This window comes from Callospermophilus lateralis, chromosome X (assembly GCF_048772815.1).
Source record: "Callospermophilus lateralis isolate mCalLat2 chromosome X, mCalLat2.hap1, whole genome shotgun sequence".
NCBI lineage: Eukaryota > Metazoa > Chordata > Mammalia > Rodentia > Sciuridae > Callospermophilus > Callospermophilus lateralis.
The window spans coordinates 57,390,218-57,417,097 of NC_135325.1; the positions used below are offsets into that span (position 1 = coordinate 57,390,218).

The following is a 26,880-nucleotide window of genomic DNA, read 5'->3' on the forward strand; positions in this document are numbered from 1 at the left end:
TGATCTTTTGTAGTAAACCATAGATCTAGCGTAAAGGAAGATGTGAAATGGGTTAGAGGTTTGAGAAGGTAGCTTAAAATTTTCAAGAGCTTTAAGGATGATGAGAAAATTGTTTTCAGGACAATGATTATTTGGGAACATTTGAGTTTCGACTTAATGTGGAGATTTAATTTTGAATGGGATGAATTTATATGATTTTATAGCTTCTTTAAGTATTAGGATGTGAGAAAAGAGAAGCTAGCTTTTTAGGCTGATATGTGGTTGAGTTTTGATGAATAATGACAAGAAATACTAAAAAAAATTGAAGAAAATGGGGAGACAATAGTTGTTGGGACATACAATGAAGTCTAGGTTGGATAAGGAACAAAGGGAAGCCAATAAGGATCTGGCTGGTGGAGAGGCCTTTTTTGATAAGGGCTAGAGGATGTTAAAAAAAGTATGTTTTGGAATGTATACGGAATAATTTATTTAGATTAAAATTTCAGAGGTGGGGTAAGAACTTCTGGGTGGTTTCAAGAACCAGACTACAGCCATGGACTCGGGATGCTGATGTGGAACAGAGGTGAAGATTGGTGAAGATAATTATATTTCCGTTAGTTAAGGAAACTTTCAGTTTAGCCAGTGTTGTCATCTTCAATAGCACCAAAGAGAAATATGTAAAACTGGAGTGAAAATCTTCAGATAATATTGGTAAAAGACAATATTGATGAAAGGGAAGGTAATAATCTAAACAGTATGACCCATATTGGAAGTATTTTTTTTAACTCCCAGTAAGTATTTATTGATAAACATGTGGAAGACACTACAAAGAATTTAAAAAAATGTGAAACAGATTAGTATTCTACTGTGAATGCCTTTATGACCAACCAAGTTGTTTATATCCAGGATCCACTGAGATTAGTGGTGTGTGAATGTTTTTTTTTTTTAAATAATGTGAAATGAGTAGTAGTTTGAAAGCAGCAATATGAGCAAGGAGAAGACTGATTGCACTTCTACCCTGTTTTAGGATTAGGGTATGTGGAAAATTGGAATGATTAGTACTCATCATTGATTTGGGGCCCAAGAAGAGGTGGTGTCCTTGGTGAGTCAGGTTGCAGTTATATCAGAAAGCAGAGAACATTCCCATACAGGCTGAGGATGACATGTTGATTTCCAGTGGGATAGGATTTCCTGTAGGTTGTAGAGTTGGTAAAGAGGATATTATGAGGAAGAAAACATTACTCAGTTCTGAGATGAAATTTCATTTGCAAATTTAATAATTTTCATTATCTATTTTGTGCCAGGCACTGTGCAGTGAACAATTTGGTGTGGTCCTTGCTCACATTAAGCTAAACATAGCTGTTTAAATTAATTTAAATTTAATACAATTAAAATTCATTTTCTCAGTTAAACTAATGACATCTCAGTGACTCTAGTATTGACATTACTACTGTAGAAAATTTCCATCATTGCAGAAAGTCCTGTTGGAGAGAGAGTATAAGAGAAAGCGGACAAATGACCAAAAGGTCTTAAAGTCTAGAGAATAATGAAGGACACCAGTGGCTAAGGGGCTTACTATGATTAGCTGGTTTTGAGATTCTGGATGGCACTTTGACTTGAGGTATTTTCTTGCCAATGCCAGCAGAGACACAAAGTGAACTTTTTATAGCCTTCTACAGACAGTTTAATCCCTGATGCTAACCAGTATCTTTCTTTACCATGATTTGCATTTCTCAGGTGTGGCCACCTGGATGGGGACTCTAAAGAAGTGTCCCCTATCTTCACCCAGTTCCTAGACTGTATTTGGCAATTAATGGAACAGTTTCCCTGTGCCTTTGAATTTAATGAAAACTTTCTGCTGGAGATCCATGACCATGTTTTCTCCTGCCAATTTGGAAACTTCCTTGGAAACTGCCAAAAGGATCGGGAAGATCTAAGGTGAATTCATTTTGTGAGAAAACACTGAATAGAGAGAAGAATGCACTCACCACTCTGAATTTTAGACAGCAATCAGGGAAATGGGAGGAGATAACAATAATGAAAAGAACTTTTGAATCATAAAGCACTCAATGTTTGCACAGGGATCTCTTGGAACCTCAGATTCCTCATCTGTAAGATAGAGATCATAATGCCTACTTTCCAGGGCAATCATGAGGAGCCAATAAAATAGGGAATATACAAGGGCTGCTATAGGATCAGGGATGGTGAAGGGAAGGTACTGGGAAATGAGATTTATCAAATTGTGTGCATATATGAATATGACATAATGAATCCTGCTATTATGTATAATTATAATGCACCAATACAAAATTAAAAACAAAGAATCAATCATTGTGGTATGAATGGTCATTACCCACAATCCTTTTCACTTGTATCAGAGATCACAAACTGGCAGCTCATAGACCCATCCCAGCCCAACAGTAGAGGTTTGTTTAGTCTGTGAGTATTTAAAATGTGAATTCGGTTGCCAGTGTTTAAGTGTTAGAGAATTTAACATCAAATCCAGTTGATTTAGGATTTTTTTAAAAGTAGATAAGCTGTTTTACTAAAATATTCTGAAAAACCAGGAACTCTGTCAACACTGGTCCTATATTCTCTTATATCAATAATTAACTAGAGCTCAATAGCAGCTCCTGCATTTGAATGGGACAAATTTTCATTTGTTACAGTTCTTGCCACTCCCTATTGTTCAATCCTAGCCTACTTGTAATGTTATCTGTCCAGTTCTTGTAGTCAGTTTAACTTTGTCACCCTGGCTTGAACCAACATCCCCATGATGTAGAAAACATAGTTTATGAGATTCACAAGGTGTGGAGCACCTCTGAGCATCACTCTTCTTATTTTAGAGGCAGAGAAAATATTTCACACTATTGGCTGCGTTAACAGCTCAGGTTCTTGGGCCCTTTCATGACATAGCCTAGATGGCATCTGCTCTCCATGATTCCATTATTTTTCTTGACAACATAGAGAACAGCGATGAAGCTTTCTGCTTTAACGTGTATTTACTTAGATGCTTCCTTGCATACATACCTATCTATCTCCCTCCCCACTCTGTTTTGCAACAAGACCTTTATCACTCTCTCCCCAAATGATTTTACACCTGTTCTTTCTATCAACTGGATGTCCATTTTTCCATAATTTTTTCCCTTCTTAAAATGAGATTAATATATCTGGACCCATTTCCCACACAATTCTGAATCTCAATGTTAAAGTAGAAAAGTTGAACATTTTAATATATGTTAAAATACTGATTACTTAAAATAAGCAGAACTGTCATTCACTCATGAAAGGAAAAACATAAGCCTTAGTTAGAATAAGGTAGTCCAAGATACAAACTTTGAATTTGTCACCTATTAACTATGTGAGCTTAGGCTAATTAATTTTTTTATCTTATATTAGTAATTTAGAACTAAACACCTCACAGGATTTTATTATAAAGATTTAAGGAAGTATTTTGGATAAATAGTCTGGAACAGTAATTTGACACATAGGTAACAATAAATATTAGTTACCTTAACTCTGGAAGATTTGTTGTCATTTTTAACCAGTGACAGATGAGAAAGATGGATATAAAGGGCCTTTAGCCTGACTGAAATGGTCTGTGGGTTGTAAAAGTTACAGGACCACAATTTTAGGTACTACCACCTATAGTATTCTCCTCCTCCAGCTTTCTTCGACACAGTGTGTACAAATGACCTTTCCATGTGTGGTTACATACAGATTTCATTGGGACCAGTGGATCCCATGTATTTTGAAGTGTTAAATAAGGAACTTCCTTATTGGTTGATCAGATTACTTGCAGTCCTAATTAAAGTAGAAGAATCAGTCTTGCCATATAAATACCCAATCTTTGGTTATCTACCTGGGATAACTCAAAAATATTTGCTAGTATAAACTGCCAATTGTCTTTCACTGTCTTTAACCTTCTGAAGGGAGAAGAAGCTGGAAACATGGGCGAACCATAAATATTCCATCTAGGATTTCCATTTCTTAAACTACCAGACTTTTTAAAAAATCCAATATTTTTTGTGGTGCTGGGGATTGAACCCAGGGACTTGTGCATGCTAGGCAAGCACTCTACCAACTGAGTTATATCCAACCCCAAATCCAATATTTTTAAATCTGGAAAGGTCATCATTTCATAGAATCCTAGAGTTGGAAGACATGTTAGAGGCCACATTGTATAGACAAGGAAACAGGCCCAGAAACAGCTAGGAAATTTTCTAAGATCATGTAGCCACATCCACAGCAAACACTGGACTTAGAACTCTTGCTATTTAATTTGGAACTCTTACTAACATTTTATTCATTTTAAAGATGGATAAATTGGAGCCCAGAAATCTGTTCCTCTACCAACATTCATTAGCCACTTATTTCAATTTTCCTTCTTTCTTGAGTTGGGATACTTATTTGTAATATTTGACTAAATATAAAGTTCAGCAGTTCTGTTGAGATTACTTGATTACTGTTTGTAATTTTTTGGTTTGTTTTTCTTTTCTAACAGAGTCTATGAGAAAACACATTCTGTGTGGCCTTTCTTGGTTCAGAGGAAACCAGACTTCAGGAACCCCCTCTATAAAGGTTTCACTGTATATGGGGTGCTCAATCCTAGTACTGTGCCCTACAACATTCAGTAAGTTTTTAAGTTCCCTCTATTATTTTAGCAGGCCCTGGGGTCTTAGCTGCCTTGCCTGTCCTTAGATAGCTGCCATCATTTTCACAAGCCTGGCTATGGAGTAGGACAATCTGTCCCAATATGACTTATTCTTTGCCACCTCTTATAAGAGCTCAATCCTCTTTGGTTTTTTGGTCTGTGCTATTAGTTGCTGTATTAATTAGCTTCTTATTTCTATAATGACATACCTGAAGCAATTAACTCCTAAAGAGAAAAGGTTTATATTGATTCATGGTTCTGGATGTTTTAGTCCAAAATCAAGTGCCACATTGCTTTGGTTCTCTGGAGAGGGCAGTACATCAAGGCAGAACAAACTGCTCACCACATAAACCAGGAAGCAGAGCAATGAAAGAGGAAGAAGAAACCAGGGTCCCACAATCCCCTTCTAGACTATACATCCAATGACCTACAGATATCTCACTAGGCCCCACCTCCTAAAAGTTCCACAGCCTCATAATACCACCCTGGGCATCAAGCTTCCAAGACATGGATGTTTGAGGGAGCACTTATTCAAAACATAGCATGTGCTTGGGGAAAATAAAAGAGAAATAATAATTGATGTATAGGAATGTAACCAGTCAGGGATGCAGATTGTTTTATTTCTTTAGTCTTTCCATGTATCTTCTATTTTTCCTTTCCCATCCTTTTCTACAACAAAGAAAAAAATGAAAGAAATAGTGCTGGTAGTATGTGCTATATTTTTCCAAAGCCTCAACAGGCTGAAGTGCTCACAAACCGAGAGGAGGAGAATACATTTATTAGCTATAATAACTTATTTTGGAGGTTATTTAGTATTTTGTAGTATATAAGATTTTTTATCATTTCTGAATAGAGATGGATTTACTTTCTTTGAAATTTGGATGTATTTCCTTTTCTTAACTAATAATTCTGGCTAGAACTTCCAATGTAGTGTTGCATAAAAGTAGTATAAGCAGGCATCCTTGTCCTATTCCTGACCTTTAGTGTTTCTCCGTTGAGTGAAGTTAACTCTAGGTTTTTCACAAACACCCTCTCCATGTTTAGCACATCCCCTTCTGTACTTAGTTTGTTGAGTGCTTTCATGAAGAAAGGATGCTAGAGTATGTCAGATATTTGTCCTGTACCAATTGAGATGATTATGTGTTTTCCTCTTATTGCTATTAATGTGGTATGTTATATTGTTTGATTTTCATTGTGCTGAACCGCCTTTGCTTTCCTGGGGTAAATATCACTTACTCGTGGTGTATAATCCTCTTAATATGGTGCTCTATTTGGTTGCCTAGTATACTGTTGAGAATTTTTGCATGTATATTCATAACGAACATTGATCTGAAGTTTTGTTTTCTTGTGATTTCTTTAGCTTTAGTGTCAGAATAACGCTAGCCTTGTAGAATGAATTAGGGAGTCTTAAAATTAAAGCCTTAAAATTTATTCTTTAAATATTTCTGAGAATTCACCAGTGAATTTGTTTCTTGGGACGTTTTTGTTTCCTAATTAATGCCTCTACTTCTAGACCTGTTCAGATTTCTTATTTCTTCTTAGATCACTTTTTGGCAGTTATGTTTTTCTAGAAATTTATTTATTTCATCTGTTTAATTTTGGCATAAAATTATTCATAGTATCCTCTTCTCATCTTTATTTCTGTATGATGAGGAATAATATCCCCAGTTTATTTTTTGGTTGACTTCTCTTTCTCCTTTTAAAAATCATTTTAGCTTAAAGATTTGTATCTTATGTCGATCTTTTCAAAGACCCAACTTTGGTTTTATTGATCTACAGTTTTTCTAATCATTATTTCATGTATCTTTGTTCTAATATTTATTATTTCTTTCATTTTCTAGTTTTGGGTTTTATTTGCTCATCTATTTCTCTATTGTTAATGTGTAATGTTATTGATTTGAAGTGCAAGTAAAAATTAAATTTGAAAACTATTAATTTCATGTATATATAGCAATAAATATCCCTTTTAGCACTGCTTTCTCTGAATCCCATGTTTTGGTATGTTGTATTTTTATTTTCATTCATCTAAAAGTATTTTTGGATTCCCTCACAACATATTCTTTGATCCAATAGTTGTTTAACAATGTATTGTTTAATTTTCACATATTTGAATTTTCCAGTGTTTTTACTGATTTCTAATTTATTCCATTGTAGTCAGAGAATGTATTTTTATTATTTCCAAGTTTTTGAATTTATTCAGTCATGTTCTGTGGCCTAATATATGTTCTGAACTGGAGAATGATGTGTCTTCTGACAATAATGTGTATGATTTGAGGAAAATGACTATTCTCTAATTATTGGATGGAGTGTTCTACACATATCTTTAGGTATGCTTGATTTATAATGTTGTTCAAGTCTCTGTTTCTTATTGATCTGTCTAGTTTTTTCTATTCTTTATAGAAAATGGAAGACGGGTGTTGTGGCACACACCTGTAATCCCAGTGGTTAGGGAGGCTGAAGCAGGAGGATCACAAAGTTGAGGCCAGTATCACCAACTTAGCAAAGCCCTAAGCAACTTAGACTCTGCTAAAAAAAATAAATAATAATAAAGGGATTGGGGTGTAGCTCATAGTAAAGTGCTTCTGGGTTCGATCTCTAGTACCAAAAAACAAAAGGAAATAGAAAATGGGATACTGAAGTTTCCATTTTGTAACAATATTTGACTTAAAAGACTCATTTGTCCTTAGTACAAGCACACCAACTATTTTGGTTACTATTTTCCTGGCATATATGTTTCTATCCATTTAATTTTCTCACTTTGAATCGAAAAGGAGTCTAGTGAAAACAACATTAATTTGGATCATGTATTTTTAAAGTCTATTTTACCAATCAAATTAGTAGAAACTGTTTAAGACCATTATTATGAAGAGTTTCTACTAATTTGTTTTTTTTTTCCCTATGAATGGGCAATACTTTTGTTTCTTTCTAGCAACTCTTAAACCTTTATCAAACACCAGATCAATTGAATATTATAATATAGTAATCCTGGTAATCAGATTCTCACTTGGAATCTAAAGGGATTCCAGAGAAGTTTTTGTTGCTGTTTGTTGGGTTGAGGGTACGATTGTTGGTTTAGTAGCTTTTTAAAAATATATTTTTAGTTGTAGGTGGACACAATGCCTTTATTTTTTTTAAATTTTTTTAGTTGTCAGTGGACTTTTATTTTATTTATTTATATGTGGTGCTGAGGATCAAACCCAGTGCTTCACACATGCTAGGCAAGTGCTCTACCACTGAGTCACAACCCCAGCCCAATGCCTTTATTTTTATTTATTTATTTTTATGTGGTGTTGAGGATCGAACCCAAAGAAGGTGGTAGCACAGAAATGCCAAGGGCATGAAAACCCAAAGAATCCTGTTCTGTCTAGCTAAAGAATCAGGAAAGAGACAGCCTGTTAAGACAGACATCCTTAGACAATAATAGCTCTCTTCTTGTCATACCCTACAGAAGGAAAAAAAAAAAAATGGCACTCCAACCAATCCACAAAGGCCAAATTAGGAGTCAATATTTCTGCCTTCATCAAGCTGGAATAAACACCTAAATATCCCTGTACCTCCCAACTGGTGGTGTTAGAGAAGGCCAAATGGGGATTGGGATTTTCATCCCCAGTGTATACTTCCCTTCCTCTAATGTTAGTGAGACCATGTGGAGAGCCTGGACTTCTACTTTCACTCAATAGGAATATGGTATTTGTCCCCCTCCCTACTTGGATAGTATCAGAAGAAGCCTTTTGAGAGTCAGGAATTTCACCACCACCCAGCATTAATGAGGCCATGCCTTGTGGTATCATTGGAGGTATCATGGGGAAAGGTAATGAGGCATATCTGTCCATCTTATGATGTTATCAGCATATGTCTAGTGGGAAGCCTGCCAATTTGCTTCCATTTAGTAGTACTTTGGAGGCCCTCCCCAACTCAAGTGTCAATATAGGCTAAGTGAAGAGCTTCAACTTATACTCCCTCCTGACCTATAATGAGGAGGAACTTCCTACTTTGTTGTCCCAAGTCAGAAGAGGGCCATAGGAAACAAGCCTGGTTAAACAGAAAATCTAATTAAAATTCAGAGACTCTTAACAACATTCCCCAAATGTCTATTTAATGTGAAAATCAGTCATCAGAACAAAAGTGTAGAAAATATCAACTTGAATGAAAAAAGGTAGTACATTCCAATACAAGATGACAGTGATGTTAGAATTATCTGACAAATATTTTAAATAGAAATCATCAAGATTCCTCAAGAAGCAATTCAAAACTTACTTGAAATAAATTTTTATAAGTCTCAGCAAAGAAATTGAAGATACCCTAGCATGGTAGCACGTGACTATAATCCCAGCTATTCAGGGGACTAAGGCAGGAATATTTTAAGTTGAGGCCAGCCTGGGCAAATTGGTGTGAAACTATCTCCAAATTTTTTTTTAAAGGGCTATGGATATAGATCAGTGGTAGAGTACTGACCTGCATGTGTGAGGCCAAGGGTTTAATCCCCAATACTACCAAAAAATAAAGAAAAACTGAAGATATGAAAGAACCAAATGGAAACCGTATAATGGAGTAATACAGTAACAGCAATGAAAACACAATAGGCTCAATAGCAGAATGGAAGGGAGAAATGAAAGAATTTGAACCTAAGTAAAAATAGGAGTAAGAGGGGGAAAAGTGTAAGAGAAAACTGACTGAAAAAAAACAAACAAAACCTCAGTGGGACAATAAGAAACAAACTAACCCTGGTATCACTGGACACTTGGAAGTAGTGGGCAAAGACAGAGGTGCTGAGGGAATACTCAAAGAAATACAGTTGTCTCTTAGAATCCAATGGGAATTGATTCCAGAAACACTACCCGCTGTGGAAACCAAAATCCATGAGTGCTCAAGTCCCTTACATAAAATGGCATAGAATTTGCCTACTGGTGCACAGTCTCCCGAATACTTTAAATCATCTTATAATACCTAATACAATGTAAATGCTATATAAATAATGGTTATACAGTATATTTTATACTAACAAAAAATCTGTACATGTTCAGTAAAGATCAACCATCATAGGCCTAATTACATTTGTTTTTGATAGAAAACAAATTAGAGATTGAATCCAGGGATACTCAACCACTGAGCCACACATCCCCAGCCCTTTTTATTTTGAGACAGAGTCTCTGAGTTGCTTAGGGCCTCTCAAATTTGCTAAGTCGGACTTGTCATCCTCCTGCTTCAGCCTTTTGAGCAACTGGGATTGCAGGGATGTGCTACTACTCTTGGTCTAACTACACTTTTGTTCAGCAAATGGTTGAATTTACAGATGCAGAACCTATAGATATGGAGGATAAGTGTAATGGCTGAAAATATTCCAAATATGGTAAAAGATATAAACCTATAGATTCAACAAGATGTGTTACTATCAAATAGAATAAACCCAAAATTCACACCAAGAAATATCATAGTCAAACTTATTAAAACAGCAAAAACATTCTTGAAAACAACAACAGAGAAATGACACCTTAAAAGGGAAAACCATTCAAATGACAACAGATTTCTCACCAGAAATCAGGGAAGCCAGAAATAAGGTCTCATTTTAAGCACTGAACAAAAAGAACTATCAATGGATAATTTTTAACTGAAGAAAATATCCTTCAGGATTGAAAGAAAGGTGAATGAGAATGTATTGGTAGCAGACATACCCTAAAAGAAAGGCCTAAAAAATTTCTCTAATGAGAAAGGAAATGATAAAACAAGGGATCTTGAAACATCAGAAAGGAAGAAGGAACAATGGAAAGAATAAAAATGTGTAAGTATGATAGACTTTCTCCTCTTGAATTGTCTAAATTATTTAACATTAGAATCAAAAAGTAAAACATTGACAATATGGCTCTACATATATAGAGATAAAATATTTAAGACAATTTTAAATGGAGGAGAAGAAAGGGATGTAAAGAGAAGAAGGGTTTGTACACTTCATTCAAACTTATAAAATATCAATACTAGTAGACTGTGATAAGCCACTCATATACACACACAGTATGTGTGTGTGTATAAATACATATATGTGTGTGTTTATAAATATATATGTGTGTGTGTGTGTGTGTGTGTGTGTGTATGTATATATATAAATAAATTATACTGCCTAGAGAAACCACTAAAAAGTCTGAGTTAAATTCAAAAACATTTTAATGAAAACAAAATTTAAAAATATATATTCCAGTGCTGGGATTATGGCTCAGTGGTAGAGCACTTGCCTCACACATAGGAGGCACTGGGCTTGATCATCAGCACCACATAAAAGTAAATAAATAAAATAAAGGTATTGTGTCCATTTATAAATAAATAAATATATATATATGCATTTTTTTTTTGTAGGCTAATTTTTTTCTTTTTTTTCCTTTTTTTATGTTGGTTGTTCAAAACATTACATAGTTCTTGATATATCATATTTCACACTTTGATTCAAGTGGGTTATGAACTCCCATTTTTACCCCGTATACAAATTGCAGAATCACATCAGTTACACTTCCATTGATTTATATATTGCCATGCTAGTGTCTGTTGTATTCTGCTGCCTTTCCTATCCTTTACTATCCCCCCTCCCCTCCCCTCCCCTCCCCTCTTCTCTCTCTACCCCCTCTACTGCAGTTCATATCTCCCCCTTGTATTATTTTTCCCTTTCCCCTCGCTTCCTCTTGTATGTAATTTTGTATAACCCTGAGGGTCTCCTTCCATTTCCATGCAATTTCCCTTCTCCCTCCCTTTCCCTCCCACCTCTCATCCCTGTTTAATGTTAATCTTCTTCTCATGCTCTTCGTCTCTACTCTGTTCTTAGTTACTCTCCTTATATCAAAGAAGACATTTGGCATTTGTTTTTTAGGGATTGGCTGGCTTCACTTAGCATAATCTGCTCTAATGCCATCCATTTCCCTCCAAATTCTATGATTTTGTCATTTTTTAATGCAGAGTAATACTCCATTGTGCATAAATGCCACATTTTTTTTTATCCATTCGTCTGTTGAAGGGCATCTAGGTTGGTTCCACAGTCTTGCTATTGTGAATTGTGCTGCTATGAACATCGATGTAGCAGTGTCCCTGTAGCATGCTCTATTTAGGTCCTTAGGGAATAGACCGAGAAGGGGAATAGCTGGGTCAAATGGTGGTTCCATTCCAAGCTTTCAAATCTCCATACTGCTTTCCAGATTGGCTGCACCAATTTGCAGTCCCACCAACAATGAACAAGTGTACCCTTTTCCCCACATCCTCGCCAGCACTTGTTGTTGTTTGACTTCATAATGGCTGCCAATCTTACTGGAGTGAGATGGTATCTTAGGGTGGTTTTGATTTGCATTTCTCTGACTGCTAGGGATGGTGAGCATTTTTTCATGTACTTGTTGATTGATTGTATGTCCTCCTCTGAGAAGTGTCTGTTCAGGTCTTTGGCCCATTTGTTGATTGGGTTATTTGTTATCTTGTCTAATTTTTTTAGTTCTTTGTATACTCTGGATATTAGGGCTCTATCTGAAGTGTGAGGAGTAAAGATTTGTTCCCAGGATGTAGGCTCCCTATTTACCTCTCTTATTGTTTCTTTTGCTGAGAAAAAACTTTTTAGTTTGAGTAAGTCCCATTTGTTGATTCTAGTTATTAACTCTTGTGCTATGGGTGTCATATTGAGGAATTTGGAGCCCGACCCCACAGTATGTAGATCGTAGCCAACTTTTTCTTCTATCAGACGCCGTGTCTCTGATTTGATATCAAGCTCCTTGATCCATTTTGAGTTAACTTTTGTGCATGGCGAGAGAAAGGGATTCAGTTTCATTTTGTTGCATATGGATTTCCAGTTTTCCCAGCACCATTTGTTGAAGATGCTATCCTTCCTCCATTGCGTGCTTTTAGCCCCTTTATCAAATATAAGATAGTTGTAGTTTTGTGGATTGGTTTCTGTGTCCTCTATTCTGTACCATTGGTCCACCCGCCTGTTTTGGTACCAGTACCATGCTGTTTTTGTTACTATTGCTCTGTAGTATAGTTTGAAGTCTGGTATTGCTATACCGCCTGATTCACCCTTCCTGCTTAGCATTGTTTTTGCTATTCTGGGTCTTTTATTTTTCCATATGAATTTCATGATTGCTTTCTCTATTTCTATAAGAAATGCCATTGGGATTTTGATTGGCATTGCATTAAACCTATAGAGAACTTTTGGTAATATCGCCATTTTGATGATGTTAGTTCTGCCTATCCATGAACAGGGTATATTATTCCATCTTCTAAGATCTTCTTCTATTTCTCTCTTTAGGGTTCTGTAGTTTTCATTGTATAAGTCTTTCACCTCTTTTGTTAGGTTGATTCCTAAGTATTTTATTTTTGGGGGGGGATATTGTGAATGGAGTGGTTGTCCTCATTTCCATTTCAGAGGGTTTGTCGCTGATATACAGGAATGCCTTTGATTTATACGTGTTGATTTTATATCCTGCCACTTTGCTGAATTCATTTATTAGCTCTAATAGTTTCTTTGTAGACCCTTTTGGGTCTGCTAGGTATAGAATCATGTCATCTGCAAATAGTGATAATTTAAGTTCTTCTTTTCCTATTTTTATGCCTTTAATTTCTTTCGTCTAATTGCTCTGGCCAGTGTTTCGAGAACTATGTTGAACAGAAGTGGTGAGAGAGGGCATCCCTGTCTTGTTCCAGATTTTAGAGGGAATGCCTTCAATTTTTCTCCATTCAGAATGATGCTAGCCTGAGGCTTAGCATAGATTGCTTTTACAATGTTGAGGTAAGTTCCTGTTATTCCTAGTTTTTCTAGCGTTTTGAACATAAAGGGATGCTGTACTTTGTCGAATGCTTTTTCTGCATCTATCGAGATGATCATATGGTTCTTATTTTTAAGTCTATTGATGTGGTGAATAACATTTATTGATTTCCGTATATTGAACCAGCCTTGCATCCCAGGGATGAATCCTACTTGATCATGGTGCACAATTTTTTTGATATGTTTTTGAATCCGATTCGCCAGAATTTTATTGAGGATTTTTGCATCTAGGTTCATTAGAGATATTGGTCTGTAGTTTTCTTTCTTTGAAGTGTCTTTGTCTGGTTTAGGAATCAGGGTGATGTTGGCCTCATAGAATGAATTTGGAAGTTCTCCCTCTTTTTCTATTTCCTGAAATAGCTTGAAAAGTATTGGTATTAGTTCCTCTTTAAAGGTTTTGTAAAACTCTGCTGTATACCCATCCGGTCCTGGGCTTTTCTTAGTTGGTAGTCTTTTGATGGTTTCTTCTATTTCCTCGATTGATATTGGTCTGTTTAGGTTGTCTATATCCTCCTGCCTCAATCTGGGCAGGTCATATGACTTAAGAAATTTATTGATGCCTTCACTATCTTCTATTTTATTGGAGTATAAGGATTCAAAATAGTTTCTGATTATCTTCTGTATTTCTGAAGTGTCTGTTGTGATATTGCCTTTTTCATCCCGTATGCTAGTAATTTGATTTCTCTCTCTTCTTCTCTTCATTAGCATGGCTAAGGGTCTGTCGATTTTATTTATTTTTTCAAAGAACCAACTTTTAGTTTTGTCAATCTTTTCAATTGTTTCTTTTGTTTCGATTTCATTAATTTCAGCTCTGATTTTAATTATTTCTTGCCTTCTACTTCTTTTGCTGTTGTTTTGCTCTTCTTTTTCTAGGATTTTGAGATGAAGTATGAGATCATTTATTTGTTGGTTTTTTCTTTTTTTAAGGAATGAACTCCAAGCAATGAATTTTCCTCTTAGAACTGCTTTCAATGTGTCCCATAGATTCCGATATGTTGTGTCTGTGTTTTCATTTATCTCTAAGAATTTTTTAATTTCCTACTTGATGTCTTCTATAACCCATTGATCATTTAGTAACCTATTGTTCATTCTCCAAGTGATGCATGTTTTTTCCTTCCTTCTTTTATCGTTGATTTTCAGTTTCATTCCATTATGATCAGATAAGATGCATGGTATTATTTCTACTCCTTTATATTGTCTAAGAGTTGCCCTGTGACATAATATATGATCTATTTTTGAGAAGGATCCATGTGCTGCTGAGAAAAAAAGTGTAACTGCTTGATGTTGGGTGGTATATTCTATATATATCAATTAAGTCTAGGTTATTAATTGTGTTATTGAGTTCTATTGTTTCCTTATTCAACTTTTGTTTGGAAGATCTGTCCAGTGGTGAGAGAGGTGTGTTGAAGTCTCCCATGATTATTGTATGGTGGTCTATTAGACTCTTGAACTTGAGAAGAGTTTGTTTGATGAACATAGCTGCACCATTGTTTGGGGCATATATATTTATGATAGTTATGTCTTGTTGGTGTATGGTTCCCTTGAGCAGTATGTAGTGTCCCTCTTTATCCCTTTTGATTAACTTTGGCTTGAAATCTATTTTATTTGATATGAGTATGGACACTCCTGCTTGTTTCCGAAGTCCATATGAGTGATATGATTTTTCCCAACCTTTCACCTTCAGTCTATGTATGTCTTTTCCTATCAAATGCGTCTCCTGTAGGCAGCATATTGTTGGGTCTTGTTTTGTGATCCATTCTACTAGCCTGTGTCTCTTGATTGGTGAGTTTAAGCCATTAACATTTAGGGTTATTATTGAGATATGGGTTGCTCTTCCAGCCATATTTGTTTATTTATGTTAGTAAACATGGTTTGTTTTCCTTTTTGATTATTTTTCCCCCCTTTACTGTCCTACCTCCCACTGTTGGTTTTCATTGTTATTTTCCATTTCCTCTTCCTGTAATGTTTTGCCGAGGATGTTTTGAAGACATGGTTTTCTAGCTGCAAATTCTTTTAACTTTTGTTTATCGTGGAAGGTTTTAATTTCATCTTCCATCCTGAAGCTTAATTTCGCTGGATACACGATTCTTGGTTGGAACCCATTTTCTTTCAGTGTTTGAAATATGTTATTCCAGGATCTTCTAGCTTTCAGAGTCTGTGTTGAAAGATCAGCTGTTATCCTGATTGGTTTACCCCTAAATGTAATCTGCTTCCTTTCTCTTGTAGCTTTTAAAATTCTCTCCTTATTCTGTATGTTGGGCATCTTCATTATAATGTGTCTAGGTGTGGATCTCTTATGATTTTGCACATTCGGCGTCCTGTAGGCTTCTAGGATTTGGGATTCTGTCTCATTCTTCAAGTCTGGGAAGTTTTCTCATATTATTTCATTGAATAGGTTGCTCATTCCTTTGGTTTGGACCTCTATACCTCCTATATCCCAATGACTCTTAGGTTTGGTCTCTTTATATTATCCCATATTTCTTGGACGTTCTGCTCATGGTTTCTTAACAGTCTTGCTGAGCTGTCTATGTTCTTTTCAAGTTGAAATACTTTGTCTTCATTGTCTGATGTTCTATCTTCTAAGTGTTCTACTCTGCTGGTAGTATTCTCAATTGAGTTTTTAAGTTGGTTTATTGCTTCCTGCATTTCTAGGATTTCTGTTTGTTTGTTTTTTATTACCTCTATCTCCCTGTATAGTTGATCTTTTGCTTCTTGGATTTGTTTATGTAATACATTGTCGAAGTGATCGAAGTGATCTTTCATTGTCTGATTTTGCTGTCTAATGTCTTCCTTGAGACTCCAGATCATCTGCAGCATGTATATCCTGAATTCTTTATCTGACATTCCATCTGCTGCAGCTATTACCTCTTCTAAAGTTGAGTTGACCTGCATTGCTTGTGGTCCTTTCTTTCCTTGTCTTTTCATATTGCTCGTGTTTCTTTCTGCTTGGTGAAACTGTTGTGTTTTTGAAATTTTCCCCCTATATATTTATATTGCTCTTGTATAGTTGAAAAGTCTCCCTTGCAGGGGTGGGCGGCGGCTCTGCTCCTCCTCCAATTGGGGTGATCTGTCTACCATGCTGGCTGGCCGCTGGGATTGTTCTGGCGGTCGGTTGCAGGTCTGCCTACCTTGGAGGTGCGGGCAGCGGCTCTGCTCTGCCCCTCCTCCAATTGGTGTGACGTGTCTACCACGTCCGTGAAACCCTGGGCCTGTTCTGCCGGTCAGTCGCAGATCTGCCTACCTTGCAGGCGCGGGTGGCGGCTCTGCTCTGCCCCTACTCCAATTGGGGTGTCATGACTACCATGCCTGTGGGTCACTGGGCCTGTTCCGGGCGCGGGAGGCGGCTCTGCTCTGCCCCTTCTCCAATTGGGATGACGTGATACCACGCCAGGAGGCCGCTGGGCCTGTTCCGCCAGTCTGTCACAGGCCTGCCTACCTTGCGGGTATGGGTGGCGGCTCTGCTCTGCCCCTACTCCAATTGGGGTGTCGTGAGTACCACGCCGGCAGGTCGCTGGGCCTGTTCTGGGCGCGGGCTGCGGCTCTGCTCTGCCCCTACTCCAAATGGGGTGACGTGTCTACCACGCTGGCAGGCCGCTGGGCCTGTTCCGCCAGTCTGTCACAGGCCTGCCTACCTTGCGGGCGCGGGTGGAGGATCTGCTCTGCCCGTACTCCAATTGGGGTGTCGTGACTACCACGCCGGCAGGTCGCTGGACCTGTTCCGGGCACGGGCGGCGGCTCTGTTTGTCCCCCACTCTAGCTGGGGCGACACGACACCACGCCAGCGGGTCGCTGGGCCTGTTCTGGGCTCCAGCGGCGGCTCTGCTCCGCCCCTCTGGCCTCCACAGTATTCAGTAGGACCCGGACCGAGAAGCAGTTTCCGTGGGTTCTTTATCCCTGGGCCAGAGCAGTTCCGGGAGCCAGAATTCGGCCTCTCCGGGCTTGGTGCATGCTCTGACAGGAGCAGGCTCCAAGAAGCAGTTTCCGCGGGTTCTATAGCCCTGGGTCAGAGCAGCTCCGGGAGCCGGAACTTGGCCGCTCCGGGCTCGGTGCGTGTTCTGATAGGAGCAGGCTCCAAGAAGCAGTTTCCGCGGGTTATTTAGCACTAAGTCTGAGCAATTTGTCTGCGAGATGCAGACAATTGTCAGCCTGAAATTACCTGTTCTATAGCTGAAAGAGCTGCGATCAGTCGAAAACAAGGATGGTGACATCAGCTCTCCAAGATGGTGGCCACTGGCTTCCTCCGTGGTCTGACCGGTGTGGAGAACCGAACTCGACCGTTTCCTTCCCCCCGTCTCAAACCAAGAATTCAGCTCCGAGCTCAGCAAATGCATAGCTGGCAGGAGCCCACAGAATCAGCAGCGCTGTATCTCTGCGCCATCAGCCCGTCGTTTCCCAGTGCGCACCGCAGACTCCAGCCGCGGGGCGATCTGCCGAACAAGCAGCGTGACCCTCCGTATGGACAGATCGCTCGCGTTTGAGTCCCCAAAGCTGATCCTCGTGCGATGAAAATCCTTCCACTAGGTTTTGGAGCACCCCAATTTTGCTGGAAATTCCTAACAAGATAGCTTTTAGCCGTTCTAACTCGTCATTTTCCCTCACAGTGACACGGTACACGGAGTTGATGCACTCCCTTCGCATCTTCCTCCCTTCTCCCATGTATTATATATATAATATGTATGTGTGTATATGTATATATGTGCATATATATGTATATTTCAGTAACCTACAGGAAGTCAGAGAAAGAAAACAGAAAAGAGAATGAATAGAGAAAATAATAATATGGAATTATTAAGTTCTAATATCATAGTTATATATAATTTAAATGATCCACATATACATATTAAACGATAAAGATTAGAAGAGTGGATAAAATTAAAACACTTTATGCTGCTGTAAGTAACTTGCTTTAAATATAATGACATAGGTAGATTGAAAGTAAGAGGATGGAAAGATATATATCATGAAAATGTAAATCAAATCAGGAATGGCCATATTAATATCAGATACAGTAGACATCATAAAAAAGAAAATTACTGTAGACAAAGAGATAACATATAATGATAAAAAGATAAAGAATAATAAATATTAACCTCAAATATATATGATCCAAGCAGCAGAGATATAAAATATGTGAAGCAAACAATGACAATACTGAAAGAAGTTATAAAGAGAGCTACAGAGTTGGAGATACCAATACTCCTCTCTCAATGGTCAATAGAATATTCACATAGAAAACCAGCAAGGAGAGAGAAGAAATTAACAACACAGTCATTCAGCAGGATCTAATTCACATGTGTATACCAGTCTACTCAAAAACAGAAGAATATACATTATTTTCAAGTACTCATGGAACAAAATACCAAGATAGATCGTGTCCTTAAAAAATGCTCAATATACTTTTTAGAAAACTTGAAATTATATGAAATGTTTCTCTAATCAAACTAGAAGTCAATAACAGGAAAATCATGAACACATAGAAACTAAATAGCATACTTCTAAATTATCCATGTATATAATAAAGTTTCAAGGGAAAATTCATTGAAATAAATGAAAACACAACATACCAAAGTTTGTAGGACACACCTAATTAGAGCTGAAAGGGAAATGTATTGTTCTAAATGTCTACATTTGAAAAGAAATATCAAAAGAGAAAAGAAAAGAAATATCAACTATTCTTAAGACAACACGTCAATACCCCAGAAAAAGATAATTATAAACAGGGAGGATATAAAGATCAAGAGTGACAAAAAAGAGAAAACACAGGTTACTACCCATGTCTGGAATAAACCAGGGATTATAACTATGCACCCTGCAGACATCAAAATAAGGAATACTACAACAACTACAGTCAGTAAGGAGGATTTCATCAGTATAATGTCAATGCTGAATTTCTGGTGGGAATGTGTGACAAGCATCTAAATCATATCTGCAAGGAATAGATGGAAGTATACTCATTAGTTTCTATGTGCTTTTATTTTCCTGTTATATTTCTGCTATTGACTTCTAGTTTGATTCTCTTATGTTCAGAGAAAGCATTTTAAAATTATTTGAATTTTTAAATAGATGCCTATTGAAGTATCCTATAGACATCTATAAAAATGTGTACTGTTGAACCTCAAAGGGAAAGGCAAATCGTGGTTGATTCTCCTATAAAATGTTTACTGTGTAGAACATGTAAGACAAATCTACAGCTCCAACCATGTACCTGTGTTGTTTTAAATGTCTTCCATTAATGTATGATATCTGGCAGAGGTGCTCTAATAAAGGGCACAGCATTCTTTAGCTCTCTGTGATCAAATAGTTAATCTTCATTTAGTCTTTAAGCACCAGTCCATACCAGGGGATTGAAAGATGAGATGGAAAGAATAAGTGCCCAGTGTATCACAAGGTCAATCAGAACATTTCATAATCCTTCAGTGCCTTGCCTTGTATCGTATCATATTTACCACCTACACCAGCAAGGGAAAGTTAACTGGTTCCCAGCAGGCAATAACCACCAACAATATAGAAACCTTAAGTTTGTTCCAAGAAGAAGTCCATTCAAATAATGGGAAAACAGATAGCTTTAAGGAGTACATCCAAGATCAAAGCTCCTTTTTGTAGAACTCAGGCAATGTTAATATTTAACTAAGTAATTGTTTCTTTATCCTGCAAAGCTGATCATCTCTTGTACAAGGTAAAAGATGAAGTAAGATGGACACTTTAGAACAGCAGTGATTTCTGGGATTGAGGAAATTTGGGTACTCATGTCCAACAGAGACAGCAAGTATTCAGGTTTTGGAATCAAACCACAGTTAAGGGTTTTTGCTACAAGTGGCCAGTTTCTGCAACTGCCAGATCACTATGTGGGAGCAGATCCCTGCCACTAGAAGATATCAGAATCAGACTTCAAAGGCAGGACTGTCTAATCTGTTTTATATTGTAATCTAGCCCTGATAAGTATTGTTATTCCTTCAAAAATTTTCCAGATATCATCCAATTTGGGCACCCCTTGACTCTAAGGATATAATAGTTTGCTTGACCTACAGGGGGCAGCATCGCCATTGATAGTAAATTCAAATTTAGGCCAAACAGAGTGATCATTAACAGGCAATACTTGAGTTTGTCTTTCATGAGTTCCTTTCAGATCCAGGGAAGCTCTGACCTTTTAAATTATTTTAGCACTACCCATTATTGCTCAGGAAGAGGATTTATACTTATCAAGAGCCTGCCTGAGAAACAACCAGGTAGACTCAGGACTCCCTGGCCTGAGTTTAGTATCCTCTAGTCTTGCCAAGTTATCATGCTTCATGCCATCTGTTGCCTGATAAACTCTCTTTCAACATCACCAGCTGATGAAGGAGATCTTTGGCTTCAGCTAACTTTTTCCATTGACTGTCTGCCCAGGCCTCAGAAGAGGCCTAATATAGGATGGGCAGTACTCCATGCCATAAAAATCCACATCAACAAGGTATTTGTGGGTGGAGGTCCAAAGCCTCCTGTGAGGGTCATTTCTACTTCCCACACTTACTATGTAGAATCCTTTAGCAGTGACACCACTTTTTCTATCTTTGTACTATGACAATCAGTTGTGTAATTCCACTGTGAAGAGTTTACTCCCTACTAGATTTATTCTATGTAGTTGGGCACCCCCTTTTAATTTAGTTCCTGGGCTAGCTACTATCTTAGTCCATTTTGCACTGCTATAGCAGTATACCACAGGCTGAGTAATTTATAAATAAACAAATTTATTTCTCTCAGTTCTAGAGACCAGGAAATCCAAGAGCATGATGCTAGCATCTGATGATGGCCTTTATGCTATGTCCATCTCATAAAGAAGAGTAAGAAAAGGCAAAAGTGACAGCAAGATGGGACTGAATTCACTTTTATAATGAACTCACTTGCTAACTAACCCACTCTTGAGATGATATTAATCCAGTTATGAGGACTCTGTACTTCTTATTAGACCCACCTCCCAGTTACATTAGGAATTAAGTTTTCTACACATGGATGTTGGAGCATGAATTCAAACTGGACCTCAGCACAAGAAAAAAGACATGTTTTCTCCTCCAAATGATAACTGACCCTTCCTTTCAAGTACCACCCCACCATAGTTACTGGCAAAATAGAAGGTAAATTATCTCAGTCTTTATCATGGTAACACCATGCTGCTTTTGTATTTTTTCTCCCTTTTTTTAGTAGTGGAGATTGAACCCAGGGGCACTTTTTCACTGGGCTTTATGTCAACTCTTTTTATTTTGAGACAGCGTCTCTCTAAGTTGCCAGGGTTAGCCTTGAATTTGTAATCCTCCTGCCTCAGCCTACCTAGTAGCTAAAATTACAGACATGAGCTACCACACCTAGAACCATGCTGCTTATTTCTTTAGAGGACACCAGTTCTCTTCACCAGGGTCTTACCCTTTGACTCATCTCCCACAGAAATTTGAGTTTCTACCTCTTCTCTGAGCATGTCCTGGTGGAAAGTACCCACAAGGCCCAACATATTCTTCATGGTTTGGAGTACCTCTTAAGTAGCTACTTCCTTTGGAATCCTAGGAAGGGTAGGGATATAAACTTACCTTTAATCACTTCAAGTAATGCTTTAGCCAACTTAGCCAAAGAGTGAGGATCTCAACATGATTTAATTGAAGGACTAGAATGACAATATCTGCAATTACATAATTTGGTGTCATGCTAGCTGCTTACAAAACCATCTCTGCCAGTTGTGCTTGGGACTAGCCTTAGCCTGACATTTCTACATTATTGACTTGTTTGTCAAGGACCCCAAATTACCAACCTGACCACAGGGAGCTCTCCTACTATAACCTATAATGGGGCCTGGGGTAACACACTCATGATTCACAGGTATGCACAGTTCCACTTTCTCTATTCAGGCTCCCAGATTTTAAAATATCCAGTATTGACTAGTGGGGGACCCAGGTGGGTTTGCTTATGTTCCCTAAGCAACTGGGTGTCTCAAATCTTGAAAATCAGCTCCAGTAGCATGAGTTCACTCACATACTGACATTACCACTTATCTAGGCTGATGAGGAATAGTGGGGAAGCCACAAAGTGTTATAGAGTACAGTGTAGCATAGAATGATGTTATGCCAAATTTAATGTAGGGGTGTTCCAAATTTAAGTAACAAATACTCAAGGCTCTCTGGAGTTTTTTTTTTTTTTTTTTTTTTGGTTGATTGATTATTCCACTGATTTGATGGACCCTATTTGATTTCTTGCTCATCACCAAAACTCCCACCTTAACACTAATTACAATGAGTTCAAATGATCTCAGGTCTCATCAGAGAGAAGATATGACCTCAAGATTTGCAGTAACACATTCAATTAGCTTTTTATGTGTGTGTTTAGGGCAGAGACAACACTGTGACAGGTTTATATGGATGCAGAGACCAGCACTCAGGAAAAGAGGACAAGGAAACTCCTCCAAAGAACAAGGGGCTTGTTTGTCTAGCTTCCTAGACAGCATGGTAAAGTATTTGTGGGTCAGAGAATTCTAAAGGTCAGTCACAACATGGCTTCTTTATTACCACAGAGTTTATTTCATCTATGACTAGCAGATATTTGCAAGGTAGCAAGGCAATCAGGCTCAAAATGGCTAAAGAAATGCTTATTTAGGCTATTTAATGCAAGCAGAAAATTTGAGTTTGTTCTTTCGAGCTAATGGGTTCCCCGTCTATTATGAAGAAGAAAACAACATAGGCCATCTTTGGCTCATTTTTATAATTGGACCATATAATGTATAGCCACTCTAGAAAAAAATAAATGTACAAATACAATATTTGCCAACAATTGTACTAATTGCATTCCTGGGCATATATCCCAGAAAAATGAAAGATTTTTGTTCACATAAAAACTTATATGTGAATATTCATAGTGGTTTCTTTAATTAAAGTCCAAAATTAAAAACAAACCTGTTGTCTTTCAACAGGTAAATGGATAGTTATACAAGCTGAAGTATATCTTTACCTTGAAGTACTGCTCAAAAATAAAGAAAAGCAAACTAGATAAGTGCAACATTTATTTTATTTATTTTTATGTGGTGCTGAGGATCAAACCCAGTGCCTCACACATGCTAGGCAAGCGCTGTACCACTGAGCCACAACCCCAGCCCAGATAAGTGCAATTTTTTGCAAAGAATATATTAAATGAAGAAAAGCCAATCTCAAAATGATTTGTACTGGTATAGTTTCATGTGTGTATGTGTGTGTGTGTGTGTGTGTGTGTGTGTGTGTGTGTGTGTGTGTGTGTGTGTTTTGAAAAGACAAATAAATGGAACATAGGTTAATATTAATCAAGGGATAAAAACAGTAGGTTATAGAGAATAGGGAAGCCGGTTTGGCAATTGAAGGACAACAGGAATGGGCTTTATGGTGATAAATTTGTTGGTATTGTGACCATCATTGTCGATATCCTGGTTATGGTATTGTACTATAGTTACCCATTGGGGACACTGAGTATAGGATACATGGACACACTATTTTTTTAAAGAGAGAGAGAGAATTTTTTAATAATTATTTTTTAGTTTTCGGTGGACACAACATCTTTATTTTATTTTTATGTGGTGCTGAGGATTGAACCCAGTGCCCCGTGCGTGCCAGGTGAGCACGCTACTGCTTGAGCCACATCCCGAGCCCTAGTTTGTATTTTTCATTTAGAATCAGGGTCTCACTGAGTTGCTTAGTATCTCACTTTTGCTGAGGCTGGCTTTGAACTCTCAATCCTCCTGCCTCAGACTCCTAAGCCCCTGGGATTACAGATGTGGGCCACCAGGCCCAGAAAATTACTTTTAATTGTAGAAAAATATGCATAATATATCATCATAACCATTTTTCTAGCTCAGTGGCACTAAGTACTTTCATTTTGTTATATAACCAATGTGTACAGCTTTTTCATCTCACAAAACAATACAATTTTTTTTTATTCCCATGAAAAAAACAACTCCTTGTTTCCCTTCCCCCAAGGCCAATCATTCTACTTTTTATCTCTATGAACTTGACAAATATAAGTCTCCCATATAAGTGGAATCATACAATTTTTGTTGTTTTGTGTCTGGTTTATTTCACTTAGCATAATGTCCTCAGGAATTCATATTATAGCATCTGTCAGAATTTCCTTCCTTTTTAAAGCTGAATAACATATAATTGATTTTATATAGCACACTTTGATTATTTATCTGTTAGTGTGTATTTGAGTTGTGTCACCCTTGCCTTTTTTTAAATTAATGCTATTATAAACATTGATATAAAGTAATTTTTTAAATCTCATCTTTTAGTTCTTTTGATGTATCACCAAGAGTGAAATTGTTGGATCATGTATTGATTCTATTTTTAATTTTTGGAGGAACAACCACAGTATTTTTCATAGTGGCCTCACCATTTTACAGAACAGTGCACAATGGTTCTAATTTTTCCACATCCTCACCAACATTCTTTCCCTTCTTTTCTTTTTTTCATTTTAGCCATTCTAGTGGGTATGAGGTGATTTTGTGGTTTTGATTTGCAACATCTTTTCATCTCTTTATTGACTATTGGAATTTATTTGGAGAAAATATTTTTTAAAATATTTTTTAGTTGTAGTTGGACACAATACCTTTATTTTATTTTATCTATGTGGTGCTGAGGATCAAACACAGTGTCTCGCATGTGCTAGGTGAGCGCACTACCACTGAGCCACATCCCCAGCCCCTCCTTTGAACATTTTTGATTGGGTTATTTTTGGTTGTTGGATTTTATGTATTCTAGATTGATTCCTTATTAGATAAACAGGTTTCAAATATTTTCTTCCATTCTTTAGGTTGCCTTTTTACTCTCCTGATAGTGTCCCTTGATGCAGCTGTGATTTGAATATCCCCTCCAAAACTCAGTGAAATTTAATTGCCATCATAACAGTATTCAAATGTGATTAGCATGAGGATTTTTTATGCCGTTATTGATAGAAAGAGTTAATTATCTCAGGAGTGGGATCCTACTCAAAATAATGCATTCTGAGTGCTTTTCTTCTCTCTCTGCCATGTGTGCTCACTTGTTCTTCTGCCATGTTATTCTGCAGCACATAGGCCCCTGCCAGATACTAGCATTAGACTCTGGGACTTCCCAGCTGCCAAAACTGTGAGCCAAACAAGCTTCTATTGTTTATAATGTACCCAGATTGTGTGATATTCTTTTATAGCAACAAAAAATAGAATAAGGCAGATACACAATTTTTTTAACTTTGATACTGAACTGTTTATTTATTTATTGTTGTTGTTGCCTGTGCTTTTGATGTCATATCCATGAAATCCTTGCCATATCCAATTTTCTGAAGGATTTACATTGTTTTTATTAAGGGTCGTATAGTTTTAGCTCTTATATTTAGGTACATTTGAAGCTAATTTTTATTTAGGGTGAAATTTACTATTTATGATAAGGGTTCCAACTTCATATTTTGTATGAAGATATAAAATTTTCCCAGCACAGTTTTTCAGAACTCTGTCCCTTTCTCCATTGAACTGTTTGTCATTCTTATCAAATCATTTCATCATATATACAGTGATTTATTTCTGGGCTCTCATTTCTGTTCCACTATTCCAATTTTATGCCAGTACCACATTGTTTTGTTTGCTATAGCTTAGTAATAAGTTTTGAAATCAAGACATATGAAGCCTTCTACTTTGTTTTCTTTTTCAAGATTGTTTTCATTGTTTGGGGTCCCTTAGAATTTTCAGGAAATAATTTTTCCATTTCCATAAAAAGCACCATTGGAGGGGCTGGAGTTGTAGCTCAGTGATAGAGTACTTGTCTAACACAAATGAGGCACTGGTTTGATCCTCAGCATCATATAAAATTAAATGAATAAAATAAAGGTATTTTATCCATCTACAACTAAAATAAATATTTTTAAGAGAGAGAGAGAATTTTTTAATCTTTATTTTTCAGTTTTCGGTGGATACAACATCTTTATTTTATTTTATGTGATGCTGAGGATCGAACCCAGCGCCCCGCACATGCCAAGCGAGCGTGCTACCACTTGAGCCACATCCCCAGCCCAATAAATATTTTTTTTAAAAAAGACACCATTGGAATTTTAATGGAGGTTACATTAATCTGTAAATCACTTTGGGTAGTATTGACAGTCTTAACAATATTGTCTTCCCATTTATTTGTGTCATCTTCAGTTTCTTTCAGTAATATCTTCTCTGTATAAGTCTTTATCCCCATGCTTAAGTTTATTTCTAAGTATTTTATTATTTTTGATGCTGTTTTAAATGGGATTGTTTACCTAATTCCCTGTATTTAGAAATAGCGAAAGTGGGTTTCATTGCTTACTCCTGATATTAAAGGAAAAGCTTTCAGTCTTTTACCATTAGGTGTGATATTTACTTGGCTTTTTCATATAATTGCTGGGAGCCATCAGCCAAGTAGGTATGACAATTTCCTTGCCAGCTACTCCCATGCTGTCTAGTGGAAGGACTCTTGAAAGGTGA

General features: G+C 37.2%; 1 protein-coding gene across 1 annotated transcript in view; it reads left to right on the plus strand.

The window, feature by feature from the left end:
• Mtmr8 (myotubularin related protein 8) overlaps positions 1 to 26,880 on the plus strand; it is a 60,232-nt gene that overhangs the window by 22,541 nt on the left and 10,811 nt on the right. Inside the window, exons 10-11 of the mRNA XM_077107056.1 lie at positions 1,717 to 1,917; positions 4,484 to 4,612. Coding sequence (XP_076963171.1) covers positions 1,717 to 1,917; positions 4,484 to 4,612 — 330 coding nt within the window. The remainder of the gene's footprint in view (positions 1 to 1,716; positions 1,918 to 4,483; positions 4,613 to 26,880) is intronic.